Source organism: Primulina tabacum, chromosome 15 (assembly GCF_025594145.1).
Source record: "Primulina tabacum isolate GXHZ01 chromosome 15, ASM2559414v2, whole genome shotgun sequence".
Classification (NCBI taxonomy): Eukaryota; Viridiplantae; Streptophyta; class Magnoliopsida; order Lamiales; family Gesneriaceae; genus Primulina; species Primulina tabacum.
In genome coordinates this window covers 20,465,932-20,482,766 of record NC_134564.1, presented here as the reverse complement: position 1 = coordinate 20,482,766, position 16,835 = coordinate 20,465,932, and the positions used below count along the sequence as shown (strand labels likewise).

At 35.6% G+C, this 16,835-nt stretch overlaps 1 protein-coding gene across 1 annotated transcript in view; it reads right to left on the bottom strand.

Annotated features, from left to right (window-relative positions):
• Positions 1–225: 225 nt before the first annotated feature.
• LOC142526600 (uncharacterized) overlaps positions 226–16,835 on the bottom strand; it is a 41,377-nt gene continuing 24,767 nt past the window's right edge. Inside the window, exons 7-14 of the mRNA XM_075631098.1 lie at positions 7,021–7,373; positions 6,332–6,799; positions 4,671–5,868; positions 4,109–4,462; positions 3,801–4,032; positions 967–3,619; positions 742–887; positions 226–623 (exon numbers count right to left, since the gene is read on the bottom strand). Of these exons, the coding sequence (XP_075487213.1) occupies positions 1,182–3,619; positions 3,801–4,032; positions 4,109–4,462; positions 4,671–5,868; positions 6,332–6,799; positions 7,021–7,373 (5,043 nt within the window). The 3' untranslated portion in view covers positions 226–623; positions 742–887; positions 967–1,181. The remainder of the gene's footprint in view (positions 624–741; positions 888–966; positions 3,620–3,800; positions 4,033–4,108; positions 4,463–4,670; positions 5,869–6,331; positions 6,800–7,020; positions 7,374–16,835) is intronic.

The window sequence follows — 16,835 nt, the reverse complement described above, 5'->3', positions numbered from 1 at the left end:
CACAAGGCGTGAGCACGCCTTGTGGAAAATCCACTTAAGAATTTTTTTCTATTTCAAGTCCTCCGCAAAGTTCATATTTCCAACTTTAATAGTAATATAAAATCATTTTTTAGCTTATATTTACCCTAATAGCGAAAAAAATTCCCCTACAACAAAATAACATAAAAGTACATCAGTTAAGCGCATCAAAAGTGGCAACAATAAAAAATATGACAAAATAAAAATACAAATTATTAGGTGTCTATCAACAGTTTTTACACAAAAGCATCCCAAAACTTTAGAGAGAATCCCATGAAAAAAATGGGGAAGTTGACATAGGTAGTTTATCACCCAAAAAACACAAGTTTGTCACCAAATAGCATCAAATCCTCTCTGATAATTTGTAATACAAACATGAAGGTGACAAGGCCATTTGGGCATGGAAAGGGGAAATATTAACATAAAATTACTTCTTTTTAAAAAAACGTCATTTCCCTTTCTTGGCCTTATTTTTGTTGTTCTTCTTTCCTTCACTCGAGTTTGTGTCGAGCACAGTTGATAAGAAGTCTTCTAGTCGAGGTCTTCTGGACTCCAAGCTCTTCAAAAGTTCTCCCATCTCAGACAAGTCTTGACCATCCAGGTGACTGCATTAATGCCAGATCATCATTACCGTGGTATCAATGAGTTCATGAAAAGACTATGTAGGACAAAAAATGTGTTTTTCAATGTGTAAATGTTTTCAAATTGGTTCCGACAACTAACCACGTAGTTAGCAAAGATGATAGCTGCTTCAATTCCTCGATGGTGTCTTTGACTTCACACATGTTCTCATCTGTTACACGAGAAGGAGATTCTTGCTTAGTTAGCTGAAACACTGCAGCTGCAAAGAAGTTCATATGCTCCTGTACCTGAAAATATTGCAAAGTTACGAGATCAGAAAATCCTTATCAGCAAGAAGCCACGAGATAAAAATCATTTTGGAGTTACCTTATTTTTTAGGCCAATGACTTTCAAATTTTTCTCATTTTCACTTCTATTGGACTGTAACATGTCCGATATGTCCGTGAGAAATCCCCACTTCATTTGGAGGTCAGTTTTTCGCCTCCATTCTGAAGGTTGAACAGCAGGTTTCTTACCTTGATTTCGACCAACTTGAGGAAGAACACTGCCAGACTCAGTTGTTATTGGAGATAACACATTAATTATGTCATTTTTGCATGAAAACAACCTGAGGTCCAGAAAAATGACATCAGGACACACAAACTTGAATTATTTTCTCTGAAGGTAACAAGCACAACAGGATCCTCAATAGCTTTGAGTGCTGCAGCAACTGTCGCTGCACGTGATTTATTATTCCTCTGTCCACATAAGAGAGCATCATAAAAATCATTTTGCTGATGGGATCTTATTTGAGGTCTGCGCAACAGCTTAAATAGTTTATTAAGGGGCTTTTCAGAGTTCAGATACGCCAAACATAGAATCACTACCAATCTTTGTACTAGCACTGGAAAATAGTAGTCGTAATCGATGTTTGAAAGCCTAATCCATTCTCCTGTATCAACAATGTTTTCGTAAAGAAAATAGTGAACCACGTTGATTGTGAAATCAATTATGCCTTCCGGGGAGGATCCCATGTCTGTATCTAAATTGGCACTTGGATTAGAATCCGACTGTAGGCATACAACCCACTCTACAAATGATGATTTTGAGGTGAAAAAACAGCCACGAGGGTGAGGTGCTAGAATCAAAAGGCGCTCCAAAAGATATAGGAAACAATTAGGTGATATATAGTTGGGTACCCTCCAGTTGGACATATAAGTTTCTTCAAGAGCTTTGACAAATATATGACTCAGAGATTCTGTTGTGCTGCTTGATGGAGAATTATGCAAACTTCCTGATTTTATGATTCCATCCCCTAAGGTGGTATCAGGAAGAACTTGTGGTGCCCGATTGCTCGAGGCAGACGCCATTGGAGATTCCGGCTTAATGATGTCCCCAAGGATCTCGATGAATGCTTTCCAATACGAGTTTTTAGGTAAACTTTTGGCCATCATCTCACAAAGATGGTGTTTCGGCTTGCCAGACCCTAGCCAAATCATAAACACTTCTCCAATCTGCCCATAGGTAAGATCACAATTTTTTCTGATATTTAGAGAGAGGACTTCTTCCAGTAAAGTCTTTGAAATTTTGGTCTGCCGAAGAAAGATCATGTTTGCTGATAAAGACTGTCGAGGGTCTAAGGGGAAAACAATTTCCGAGTACTTCTTGGTAGATAATTGTAAGAATTCCTGTAGCTTTGAGTGTTCAGATTTATTCACGTCGAGAGATTTTGGCTCAATCAAGGACTTAGTTATATCAAAAATGAAAGTTAGGCATATGCCTTGGCAGTATATGGACGAGGGTTTCACCACAAACAATGACTGAAGTGCCTCCAAAACTCGAAGTCCGACAGAAACCAACTCTTGGCGCCAGTATTTTTGTGCTGCTGACACAAAATGCCGAGCATGAAGAGTTGCCACCTTTCTCTTCTGATGCATAAATGTCTTATGCACATTATCAACCCATTTAGCATCATGGTTCATCAAAAGACAGGTGACACTTGAATCTTGCAACAACCTCACACCAAAGTAATGCAAACAGAACTCTATGGTACCTTTAAATTTGTAAGTGTCGCCCATTTCAAGATAATCAAGACTTTCTATGATCTCCGAAATGTTTTTCTTCCACAAGTCCCAAATATAAACAAGAGTTCTGACAGAGACTTGGTTCATCAAAATTTTTTCCTCGGAGTCACTTTTTAGATCAACTGGCAATTCATGATCCAATTCATATTTTGCTGCATGTATTCCAAAATGCACGTCTAGTAGTCTTCTACATGAGAGAATTTCAGCTGTGCGATTTTCATCTCTTTTCGAAGTAATGTAACATCGCATCAAGTCATCCAAGTTCATATGCTCGTGTGACAAAATTTTGACATCTGTACAAATGGATGCATGAAAATTTCCCGAAACCTTCTCGGCAAAGGAAATCAATTTACTTAGGAGTTCCTCCTTCTGAGGAAATGACTTCAAAGGCCAACCTTGGGTTGTTGATGCCCATATAGAGTTCGAAAGAACGTATGAAAGGATGAGCTTGGAGGAGCCGGCCAAATTCCCAGCCTTCGCAAGCAGATCAACCTCAACAAGAATATCTCCCATCAGCTTCACAACATCTGCTGCCTCTTCGAAGTTTCCAGACTCTTTCTCCAAAGTTAAAAGCTCTTCAAGGCAATCTAAAGACCTCAAGAAATTGCGTTTGGATTCCATCGTACCAAAAGCTCGAATAAATTTCATAAACAATAGATTATTCTTTATGCTATAATATTCCAAAGCACCACTTTCTAAAAACTCCTGCTCGATTTTGTCAATCTCCTTTAGTTTAGTCATAATTTCAGCATTACAAGGTGCTTGTTGTCTCCAGAACTCTATGTATTGCAAACCCATATCAAAAAGTTTTCCTTTAGTGCAAGCTGACAAGCACTCGATGAACAAATTTCCCTTGGCACACACATCTGCTGCAGTGTCATAGCACCCAGCTAATGTGAAACAGTCACCAGCTTTTCTTAACTCTGACGTACCACATTTGTGGAGGTAAATCATTCCTGGAGAATGGTTTTATAAATATACATCATAACAGCAAAACTTCAACAACAAAAAAAGATCGAGTACTGGAATGGGAAATTCAACAAAGCAAAAGGTGATTGCTTCACTAAAACTGTATCCCGGAAGTTGGATATGGTAGATTTATTGGTAGTAGATCAGGAGGACATAAAACTTTCATACCTGCTTTTTCATATTCCTTCAAATCACAGAAACATTCAGCTGCAGAAGCAGCTCTTCCAATGGAATCAAACAATTCTGCAGCCTCTCCAATCATTATGTGTGCCTCCGTGGGATTCGGTATGCGAACAGCAGATGCTCTAAGCCCAGAAGCCTTGGCTCTTTTCTCCCATGTTGCTTCTCCTGCTTTTTCAAAGCATGTGGTTGCCATCTCGTAGTTTTTTTCCCAAAAGAGCTACCAAAGCACAATATATCAACTTCGCAAGATAATGAAATAAACGGACCCAAAACATGGTGAATAGAAGCCCAACCTTGATTCCCTGTGATTTCCACTCCTCTGGACTGCTTGCCCTTGGCATTCCTTCGGCAAGAGAATCATCTAGTTTCCTAACTAGCACGAGACCCAATCGCTGCCAGTAGTTAAACATAGGTTTGGAGATCTCTGCATTGTTTTCGCAGATCCATAATCTTTGTCTCGTTCTTGTGATTGCCATGTATAATTGCTTCAGTTCGGAACACAAGATACTATGTTGCCACAGGCTAAAACTTGGAAACGACTTTGCAAAGTTTGGATCTAACAGATCTTTTTGCTTCAAGAACTCGTACAATACTCTCCATTGACTTCTTAGAGGTGAAGAGCCAAAAAAGTTGTATAGCAGCACATCCTAGCATTCAAAATTAAGGATTAAATAAACGACGAATGAAATGAATGTGAGTCCGTTTATGCTGTTAACGACACCTGTATCCACATCACCAACACCATACCATAGATTCCCTTGTTTCGGACAGAGAAACTAAGAAAATGCTGAATTTAAAAGGATTACTATATCCAAGCAAATAATTATAGAATTCAAATATAATCATCTGGATTACCTGAAATTCAAGGCCCTTGCACTCTATTATAGTGAGAACCAGAGCTTGACTACCGATATATTTAGAAATTTCCTTTCTCGCTGAGTCATCACGAACTAATATGACTTGCTCAGCACCGAAACCTACCGGTTTCCCACTCGCACTTCCGCTGCATCCGAATATTGTGACGATTGAGCTTTCATTGCTGTCAGGCTCTAGTACAATGGGTGACTCACCATGTATAAAACTGGTCTCAGGAGCCAATGCATCAACAGATTGTGGGAAAAAATGGTAGAGAAGATCAATGACACTCTGTGCTAATCTAAAAATTCCAGTATGAGCATTAAAAGTATGGCGCATTCTAAAAATTTCTGATACAAGGCCTTTCTCCTCTCTTACTGCGGATGAAGAATTTTCGGATTTCATAACAAATTCATTGTAAAACAAAGATCGAATATCTTCAAAACTAAAGTCAATCCCTCTGGCAAATGTTTGTACTGTATCGCCAGAAAAAACAAATCCTTCATCAACATTTTTGCAGATATGTCTGAAAAGAGCAATTTGACTCATACTAAGGTCATGCACTTCATCAAGGTAGACAAAATCCATTTTGTCACCCGCTAAATTCTCCTTCCCTAGCCGAAGATGTAAGTCAATTACAAGATCAGAAACATCAAACTCGCCGCGCTCCATCTTCATTTTCTCGTAGTCCTGATATATATCATAGATTAGCTTTCTCTTCTTGGCACTTAAAGTGGATACCCTGCTCTTGGATAATGAAAGATAGTCCTGCCTGTTTCTCTTAACATCACATGCTTTCCCTGTTTGTAGACCACCTTTGATATGAGACATAATCTCAGTAAAAACTCGACAAGGATCAAGGTTTTTTGTTAGCTTTGTAGTAATATGTGGCCAATACAAGGACGAGAAACGTTCATAAGTAACCTCGTTTTTCTTCATGAGAGTCTGGAGAGCAATGGATTTGAAACTTCTACCTTCATAATGAGAGGAATCTTTTACATCGTGAAATCTCTCAAAATATGAATTGCCCAGAGTACCATCAAGCATCATTAAAAATTTATGAAATGTGATAATAAGCGGGAACTTTTCGGGTTGAATGCCAACAAATGTGTCTGGAATATCTTTAAATTCAGCCATTTCTTCTATATCATCAGTATCAGTGAAACTGCTATTGGCAGAAAGGCCTTCGCTGGCAAAACTGTACAAATAATATGCAAGAATGATACTGGTGACTTGAATAGAAGTAATACTTATAAAGTCACTGGAGCATGCCAGTAAAACGAGAGAAAGATACTTTGGTACTAAGTAATATCTTTAAATTCAACCATTTACACTTAGTTAAGATTAAAAAAAACAAGTTATGGCCAATAACAAAGAACAGGAAATGGAAGATAGGACAGGCGTCGTCGAGTTTTGCACTTGTCCAGTTTATTTTTGACTAAGACTTGACACAATTTTTAAAATCATCTAGAAAAAACAAAGTTAAGATTAAGATTTCTTCTAATACTATACTAGCATACCATCTACAGTAAAAATCAAATCGATTCCATTTCTAGCAGTTCCACTAAAATCATATGAGCAACAAAACGTGCAGCAAGATTTACAGAAATATGAATGAAAGGAAAACACAATGACAAAGCCAGTTTCAGAATACAACGCACCTCTTGAGCTGAGCCACGTGTCGTTTGACTGCATGGCAAAGTTTTGGACTCAAGGTGACAAATAGCTGACGCAACTTGGATTGACCCTGGCACTGAGAGTCGTCAACTGAAGCAATGCAGTACTGCTGTAGCTTCTGGAACAGCTTCATAGTCAAAACTGGTGTCGTTCCAGTGCCGGATCTACCTACTATGAAGCTGCTTCTAGGAAACATTATTATCTCTCGCTCTTCTTCAGTGACTTCAAATGGGAATTCAACTTCTCCACCCTCGTGATCAGAAAGCAAATGCTTCATAGAACCGGAAGACAGGGAGTAAAATTTCATTAAAAGCAAGCTTTCACTCAGTACGGAATTTTGAACATAACTTCTGCTATCAATTGCCGAATCCATGCTGCATTCCGTGCCATTGAGATTCTTAAATCGGACAACAACATCAGAACTGGACCAAACCATTGGTACTTCCAAATTTCTGAAACAAAAGTGAATTTTGTAGAATTAATTTCGTTTACGAAAATGTCAAAAATGGAACCTAACATGAAATGAAAAAACTAGTGCAAGATGTACAATCAAAACCGACAAGCGTGACTTTGAAACTGATCTAGCACATGGTTACCATTTCTTGTGCAAAAGATTAAGCAGATCACAGAACTTAAATATCTAACTCAACAAAATACAACCAAACCGGCTTACCCCTCTATGCGTTTTTCCTTGCAGCGATAAATAAAATCGTCTGTCTGCATGGCAAATATGATATCAAGTGGTATCAACAATTTTGGGATCTCCTCCAGAAGCAGTATGTCCCAAACTTTCAGAAATTGTGTCCAGATGGAGTCCTTCATTATATCAATGGAGCACAAAATATAGTATCCTTCGACTTTGAATTGTTTCACAACACACGAAGAGCTCTTGCATCTCAAATCCACTTCACTGTTCTTGGGTCGCCACCCTTTGGCAAGCTTAAGCAATTTATTTACGACCAACTCCTTTATGCGTGATGATTTCAGTTTTCCGAAAGATTTTCGGAAGTTATCAATGAATGTTACCTGAAGGAATGGAAGATAAAGCATCACGGAAGAATCTTTCTTACCGGTACAATTTGTTTGCCTATACAAAGTTAATACATTTAAAGCAGAATTTTGGGGATGGAGACTCTCTACTAAATTAATGCAGCAAATAAATTATCAGTAGATTCCATGAGTACTTTTTGTTGCCCACATTTGAAACAAAAATATTCAAATATAAATTCATGATAAATAAAAATAATAATCATGCTTATCAAGTTTATTTATATAATTAAATTAAAACCATATAAATATATACAAGAAAATTGAAGTGTTAAAAAAGTAATATAAAGAAGTTCACAAAATTTATCACTGATTTTTAAATTAACATCTGATAGAATTATATTGTTTGAATTTTTGGGGCTATGACAGTAATTATAAATATTTAGGTGGATTAATTTTTTATTTTTTTTAATTTCATGGTTATATTAATATTTAATATTTCAAATTAAATTTCAATTATATGTCACCAAAATGACCAGTATTAGTTAAATTTATTTTTTCCTTAGAAGTATTAAGATATCATTAAGGTATTAAGGAAGAAGTTTAAATGCACGTCCTCTTTTATGATATAATATTTGTTATCTCCCGGACAACTTGTTGGACCTTTATGTTCACTGGTTTTCATCGATGCAGGTGAGGAATACTAATGTGGTGCTAGTTTGCGATGATAGACGGTTCGTGGAAGATATCACTTATCCGAGTCATTCATGTTTTTCGCAAAACAGATTTCTTTTAATTGCTTTATTTGTCCGTGAGGAATATGTTTATGCTAAAATCTTAATAAATTTTGGTTGTTCAAACTTTTAGGATATGTTGAGGAGTATTGTTTGCTTTTGCCAAGTGATGATAGGATTTTTTTTTTTTTTGTATGTTAGTGGAGACGATTACGTATAGTATTCTGAAGTGATATTTTGTGAGATGCTAACTGAAATTTTAATTTTATGCAAAAAATTTGAAATTCTTGGTTTCACCCATTATGTTTTTTTTATTTTTGAAAAAAAAGACTTTCTAGGACGTTTCAACTAAAGTGCTCATTTGGCAAGCACCTCCAGAGATAAGGGCGAGAAAAGAAAGAATGAGACTACTGAAGGTTCATAAGCAAAGAAACACCAGCAAAATAAAGATAAAAAATGATGTTTCTTCTGTGACAAGGATGATTATGTAAAAAAAATGTCCCAAGTGCCATGCATGAAAAAGGTACTTTTTGAAATTTGGCATGTTTTGAAGTAAATTTAGCTTTATTACCTAGAAATTCTTGGTGGTTAGATTCAAGTGCTAATACAAACACGAGTATTTCAATGAAGAACCAAGTAATGCTGAAAGTTGCATTCATGTAGACGATGACAAGTAGGTCAAAGTCGAAGAAATATGGCATACTAGATTGTTATTTAGACTTGTGGATTCTTAGGTTGCACCATCGTTTAGATGGAATTTGGTTTTTGTTTCTAGTTTGGACAAATTAGGTTATAGTTGTTCATTTGTAAACAATCATTTAAGTTTATTTATGAATTCTAACATTGTTGGAACTGATTCACTTATCATTTATGACAATTTATATATGCTTGATATAAATGTTCTTATAACGAAATTCTAAATATAGAATTGTATTGTACAAGCGTAAATTTAATAATAAAAACTCAGGTGCATTATGATGCGTTGAACGACTTGCATTGGAAGGAATTTTAAACTTCATCCATTTTGCAGGCTTAAACATTTGTGTTAAATGTATCAAGGTCAACTAGACCAAAAGAAAGAAAGTGCATATAGAGCTACAAAAATAATGAAATTGATATTTGTGGATTATTTCCAACACCTTCCCAAATTGTTCAATAATATTTTGTCTCATTCATTGATGATTAATCTAGATATAAATACATGTTTCTTAATCATGAAAAATAAAAAATTGGATGTTTTTAAATCATTTAGAGCTGAAGTCGAGAATCAACTAGACAAAAGAATTAGAAAAATACTACGATGAGAACGACAGTTCAGGTGAACAATATCCAAGACCTTTTGCTCAATACCTAGAAGAATGTGGAATCGTTCCATAATACAAAATGTCAAGCTCACCAAGCATGAATGGTGTAGCTAAATGACGAAATCAAACTCCTAAGGATATGGTAAAGAGCATGGTCAGCCATTCAATCTTACCAGAGTCATTTTAGGAAGAAGCACTAAAAACAACTTACGTTCTAAATAAATACCAACTAAATCAGCTACCAAAACACCTTTTGAGCTTTGGACATGGCAATTCAAGTCTAAAACATTTTCATATTTGGGGATATCTAACTAAGGCTAGAACATATCAACCACATGACAAGAAAATAGACTCTAGAATAGTTAGTGTCTATTTTATTTGGTATTTTGAGCAATCGTGAGGATATAAATTTTATGATCCCAAGGTAAATACAATTTTTAATTTGAGTCAGAAATTGCAGTATTTTTTGAGGATATTGAGTTTGGGAAAAAGAATAAGGTTAAAGATTATATCTTCGAGGAGGAATGTGTTCCTACTACTCTTCAAGAATAAATGATTCAAATTCCTACCATTGACAAGAAATATAAGAACAAGACATTGTCAAGTCAACTTGATATGAATCTGGCCGGACATGACGTGCTAAATCTTGTAATTCGAAGCTTCAAAGAATTCGGCATGCATAGCAATGAAGTTGGATGATATTTCAATGTTATTCAAGTTCTAAATTATGAAGAGGATGCCAAATCGAGATTCCGGACCTGAGAGCTCCGCGCTAGGGCGGTCAAATATTACCGCCCCAGTGCCAAAGCCATTGTCCACAAGGTGAAGTCCAGAAACCTCTGTGCTAGGGCGGTCAAACTATACCGCCCCAGTGCGCCCAGTTCAGAATAGTCCGCCTGCGTGAATAAATTTCCTAGTTTAGAGTCCAAATTAATTAGGCAACTAGATTTTTGATATCTTTTGGTTTTGTAAACAATATATACATGAATTTTATTCATTGTAATGAACTAAGAATTAAAATTGAGTTTTAATAGATTTGTGAGTTTTTCTCTCAATTTCAAAGCTTGGCTTTGTATACACCTTTTTGTGTCTGTCAAATCAAACTTATCAAAGTTTAACACTTTGTGGCGTTTGTCGATTGTTCTTCACTCAGATTATCAAAAACGAGTTCTTTGAAGGTTCGCTTGATATCGATTGTTATCTTCGTTAATATTTTTTGCTAAGTTCTTCTTAATTTAGAGGTGAATATTACACAATTACTTGATTTCAAAAATATTGGGGCAACAAAACCTTTTTTTTGTTTCATCGAATCGAGGGTGTGACTCCGTTTTCGAGTACGTTTGCTTTTCGTGGTCGAATAATCGCATCACAACTCCCAAGGGAACAAACTCAACAGTATCAAGAACCAGTGTATGAAAAACAAGTGTCTTTGCAGAAGTCCACTAGAGAAAGGATGGGTGCTATTCCGGATGATTACATAGTGCTACTTAATGAACATGAGGAAAATCCAATCAACTTTTGTCAAGCCATGCAAGATATAAATTATCAAAAGTGGGTCAAGGCAATGAGTGAGGAGTATAAGTCAATGCAAGACAAAAAAGTTTGGTCACTTGTCCCATTACCAGAAATTGTGAAATCGATTGGCTGTAAGTGGATTTTGATTCAAACGTTAATGTGGAAAGATATAAAGCACTTCTTGTACTATACTTAAAAGTATGAACTTGACTTTAAAGACACCTTATCTCCAGCTTCATCTAATGATTCTTTTAGTACAATCATGACACTTGCCGCACTCTTCGACATGGAACTCCATCAGATGGATGTCAAGACATCTTTTCTCAATGGATACATTGAGGAAACTATCTATGTGGTGCAGCCATAACACTGTTATGTGAGATCCAAATAATACAGTTTGAAAATGATATGTGTTGTTCTTGCATATTTTATTGTGTCGTTTTAATCCATTTTTGCATTAGTTTATTGTGTTGAGTCCACGTTTCATTTATTTTGGGCATAATTTATGCATATAGGTCGCCAGTGACTCCTCACATCGGTTAATTGATTTGTAGGAAAATGGGCCGGAAAAGATGAAATTAAAAGAGAACTGAGAAGTTGGACATAAGAAGTCGCAATATAGCGGACATTTTCAACCGCCCCAGTGCAAAGGGATGAAAAATGAAAAGTTGGATAATGAACTTCGCGCTAGGGGGTACTTTATTACGACCCTCGACCATCCGGATGAATCTTAGAGGATGCAAACAATGGAAGTCATGTCAGGGAGGTTAATTTCGACTCTCCCAGCACGATTCGATGGAAAGATTTGCTGGATGATTTTGTTTCCTACTTTGATGTATTTTTGGATGCATTATTGAGGAGTAGCCCTAGAATTTAATATTATTCATCAGATTGAAAAGAAGCAGGAGCACAAGCAAGGTTTCAAAGCGAGGGAAAGGGGGAGAGCACAAGAATTCAACATAAGAACAGGAAAACCATGTTTTTTCTTCTTTTATTTTAGTTAGGATATAAGGGATCCTACCCTCAAACATCTATGCTTTAATTTCATTTTAAAAATTGAATATTTTTCTTGAGCATACTTGATTATGTTATTGATTTTTATTTCGTCTTTGGAGCATGATCAACTTCGAAGCGAATTTTTATGCTATAATTGAGACCGAGATGAGATTTTATAACAAGATATGTAATGTAATTCGTAGATCTGCAACTTAATAGATATATGAGATTGGATATATGTTGATCATCATAGTCCAATAGGTAAAAAACTAGAGGATTCCATGATTCGTTAATACGATTGCAATTGTTAAATAACACAAGGATACTTGATTACTGCATTTTGTTAATTAGATTAATATACTCGACAGAGTATATTGATAGACTAGGGAATCCAGTCAAAATAATGACTTATGAATTGTAATTCAATCACTAGAGAAGATCAAAGGGTAGTTAAATCAATATCCTAACAATTGTTCGTTCATTATTTTAATTTATATTGTGTTTATTGAGTTCTTTATTTGTATTTCAATTTAGTCTATCAATTAATTCATTTTTTGTTCTTCTAATTAACTAAAGAATTTTGTTTTATTAAATTCGTCTAATCAATATTTGTGGGAACTGATACTTGTACTTTGTACACTATATTATAATTTGACTCGCACACTTAAAATTTATTCGAGAATAAAATATTTATTTTCATCGGGAATTTTATAGTGCAAGAAAATTTTGATCAAATTTTGGACGCCAATGCCAGAGATTGAAATTGACAATTTTTTCTTTTATTTACTTTTTTTTCTAATTTTTATTATTATTTATTTATTTTACTTCATTTATTGTATTTTTGTTGGAATTTTTTTTGTGTAATAATTCGAAATGTTCTATCAACAAATATTCACAATATTTTCCCAACAAGATGGAGAGCCATTTTATCGAGCATGAATAGATTCATTAAGCTAGCAAACACCTATCGGTATCATAATTTTTCTAAATATTTTTTTTACCGAATTTTCTTTAAAGGTTTAGATACAGTGACACGAATATGGGTAATCAATGGAGCTATGGCAACTAGTAGTCCTATATTTAGCCTCAATGATAATTAGATGATACAATTGTCTAATAATACGACAAATTTTGACTACAATCAGTATTGGTATCCTTCACTGCAGAGTTGAAGCCACCAATCGTCCCCAGAAATTACTTACCCATAGTTTATGAACCAAGCCGTTCGATTATCAAGATGGGGATGAAGATAGTTCAGAATTAATCATGGATCAACTCAAGGTTATGGTGGAAAAATACATGGCATTGTTTGAAGAAGCTATATAAAATCGACTTCGATTGGAAGAAGTTGTTGGATCAATTTATTTATATGGGCTTATATGTGAATAATTATGTATTGTGGGTTGTCTATTAAGTTAAGCCCAAAATAAAGTGATCAATTAATGTTTCGGGTTATTGGGCTTTAATGTATCTAATGGGCTGTGGGCCTTTAATGTGTAGAGACATAAGTGTAATTTCTGTTTTTATGATGGGCTAAAACAGAAATATCAGAAGATATTGATAAACATTATCTATAAATATGGGTCATGGTCTCCAGATCTCGCGTTGTCACTTTCACTATTCTCTCCCCCATTAAGAAAATAGCTCTGAAGAGAAACTAAAGGATTCTCTCAAGAAAAGAGCGCGTAGATCTGGAAGATCAAGACACGTTCTAAAGAATTCAGGATTATGGCTTCAGGTACGCTTCCGCTTAAGTTTTCAGTCAAATTCTTGATGATTTATCATGATGGATTCTGCGGTTTATGGGTTTTCCCCAACAAGTGGTATCAGAGCCATTCATGTTTGAATCATTGAGATTTGTTTAAAGTTTTTGGATACTATTTGGATCCAGATCTGAAAAAAAAATAAAATTTTGTTTAAAATTTTTTTGATATGGCTTCAGATCTGGAAAATATATTGATATGTTTTCATATCTGAAAATATTTTGATACGGTTTCAGATCTGAAAATTATTTTGGTTTAGATCTGAAAATTTTTTTTTGATAAGGTTTCAGATCTGGAAAATATTTTGGTTGAAAACCAAATCTTTTAAAGTTTCAGTTTTGGTAAAAAGATTTAGTTGTAAAATTTTAAAGATTTGGTATAAGATTTCGATTTTCCTTCCGGTTTTTGTTCAACAAAATATTTTAGAGGAAAATCGAAAATTCGGATTAAATTTTTTTTTAAAAAAAAAGGTACGGGTTCGGGTCAGGTCGTACGGACCCGGGTCGACCTGAACCGTACGGATCCGGGTCGGGTCGTACGGAACCGGGTCGACCCGACCCGTACGGAATTTCCGAAATTTTTTTTTTAAAAAGAAAAAAAAAATTTTCAGTTCAGATTTATTCGGTTAAGGTTAAATTTTCATTAATTCAAATAATGATAAGGTTATATGTATTTTAAAAATTGATTAATTGAAATAAAATGTCGCCAAAGTGACCTCTTTTATTGAAATTAATTTTATTTTGAAATACAAAAGGATTTTGGGTATATGTGATTTATATGAATACTGATCGGCCCAAAGGAAGGTTAATATTTAATATAATTACATATGCACTTGTAGTGGTAAACATATGATAGTTGTTCGGTTTCATGTGAATAATAAATCGGCCCAAAGGAAGGTTGTTATTTGACATGATAGTTACTATCAGTGTTTGACTGCTGCGCCAGGATATCACTTACAAGTTAATCTTTTGTCCAAAGATGAAACATTAATGGAGTGCTCAATATTCTGTTTATGGGGTTTACATTATTTGAATTTATTGATTATTTTATATGGATATTTGGTTGAGCATGTATATTTGGATCAATTTATTTATATGGGCTTATTCTGTTTATGGGCATAACAGAATATCGAGCATATTCTGTTTATGGAGTTTACATTATTTGAATTTATTGATTATTTTATTTGGATATTTGGTTGAGCATGTATATTTGGTTTTTTGTTCTCTGTTCAGATTTGACTCCTGCAAATATTCACTCCAACATAAATTCTATTCCTATGTTAAATGGCTCTAATTTTAAATCATGACAAGAGAATTTATTGATAGTTCTCGGAGTCATGGATTTGGACCTTGCGATAAGGGTTGACTCTCCTTCTGCCGTTACGGATAAGAGTACCTCTGATGAAAAGAGGGAGTTTGAAAGGTGGGAGAGATCGAATCGCATGTGTATGATGATCATGAAGAGGGCCATTCCAGAAACATTCAGGGGCACAATGTCTAACGACATTGCTACGGCTAAGGCTTTCCTTCAAGACCTCGAAAAGAGGTTTGCTAAAAGTGAAAAGTCTGAAATTGGTACACTTTTGGCAAGCCTAGTTTCAATGAGGTACAGAGGTAAGGGCAATATCAGGGAGTACATTATGGAAATGTCTCACCTTGCTTCAAGGTTGAAAGCACTGAAGCTTGACCTCTCTGAGGACTTGCTGGTGCATCTGGTTTTGATATCTCTTCCTCCTCAATTTAACCAGTTCAAGGTGAGCTATAACTGTCAGAAAGAGACTTGGTCTCTGAATGAGCTCATCTCGCACTGTGTCCAGGAAGAGGAAAGGTTGAAGCAAGACAAGACAGAAAGTGCTCATTATGCCTCTACCTCGAAGGATAAAGGAAAGAAACGAAAGTATAAGGAAGCTGCGGATACACAGCCTCCGAAGAAACAACAGAAGAATCCTAGTGATTCTCAAAGTTCTGGTTGTTTTTTCTGTGGCAGTGATGGGCATATGAAGAAGCAGTTCAGTAATTATCACGCTTGGCGTGCTAAGAAAGGTATGCTTCTGAATATGGTTTGTTCTGAGGTTAATTTAACTTCAGTACCTAGACACACGTGGTGGATAGATTCTGGTTCAACAACTCACATCAGTGTGTCTATGCAAGGTTGCCTGGATTGCCGAAAACCAAGTGATGCTGAAAGATTCATCTATGTTGGTGACGGCAACAAAGTTGAAGTTGAGGAAATAGGAAAACTTAGATTATTGTTAAAGACTAGAATATATTTGGATCTTTATGAAACATTTGTTGTGCCGTCTTTTAGATGATTTCCATTTCTGCATTGGACAAATTTGGTTATTCTTGTTCTTTTGGAAATGGAATATTCAGTTTGTTTCTCGATTCAAAATTGGTTGGTTCTGGTTCTTTATCAGGATACGATAATCTCTATTCTTTGGATGTTATTGCTTCATTTAATGAATCCTTGCAAACAAGTAGAGGCACTAAAAGAAAATTAACCAGTGAGAATTCAGCTGCGTTATGGCACAAAAGATTGGGTCATATCTCTGAAAAGAGAATAAGGAGACTCGTGTCAGACGAAATTCTCGAACCTTTAGATTACACAGATTTTAATAATTGTTTTAATTGTATAAAGGGAAAACAAACCAACAAAAGGAGATTTGAAGCCAACAGGTGTTCAGGCGTCTTAGAACTTATACATACTGATATTTGTAAGCCATTCCCTTCGGCTTCTTGGAATGGTCAACAGTATTTTATAACGTTTACAGACGATTTTTCAAGATATGGCTTCATTTATCTCATTCATGAAAATGCACAGTCATTGGATGTGTTCAAAAACTATAAAGCTGAAGTTGAAAATCAACTTGGCTTAAAGATTAAAAGCGTTAGATCTAACCGTGGTGGTGAATAATATGGTAGATATGACGGTTCAGGTGAACAACGTCCAGGACCTTTTGCTAGATTCCTGGAGGAATGCGGTATCGTCCCACAGTACACTATGCCGGGTTCGCTCACTATGAATGGTGTTGCTGAAAGACGAAACAGAACGCTTAAGTACATGGTGAGGAGTATGATCAGTCATTCTACCTTACCAGAATCACTCTGGGGAGAAGCACTAAAGACCGCAGCATATATCCTTAACAGGGTTCCAACTAAGGCAGCGACCAAAACCCCTTATGAACTTTGG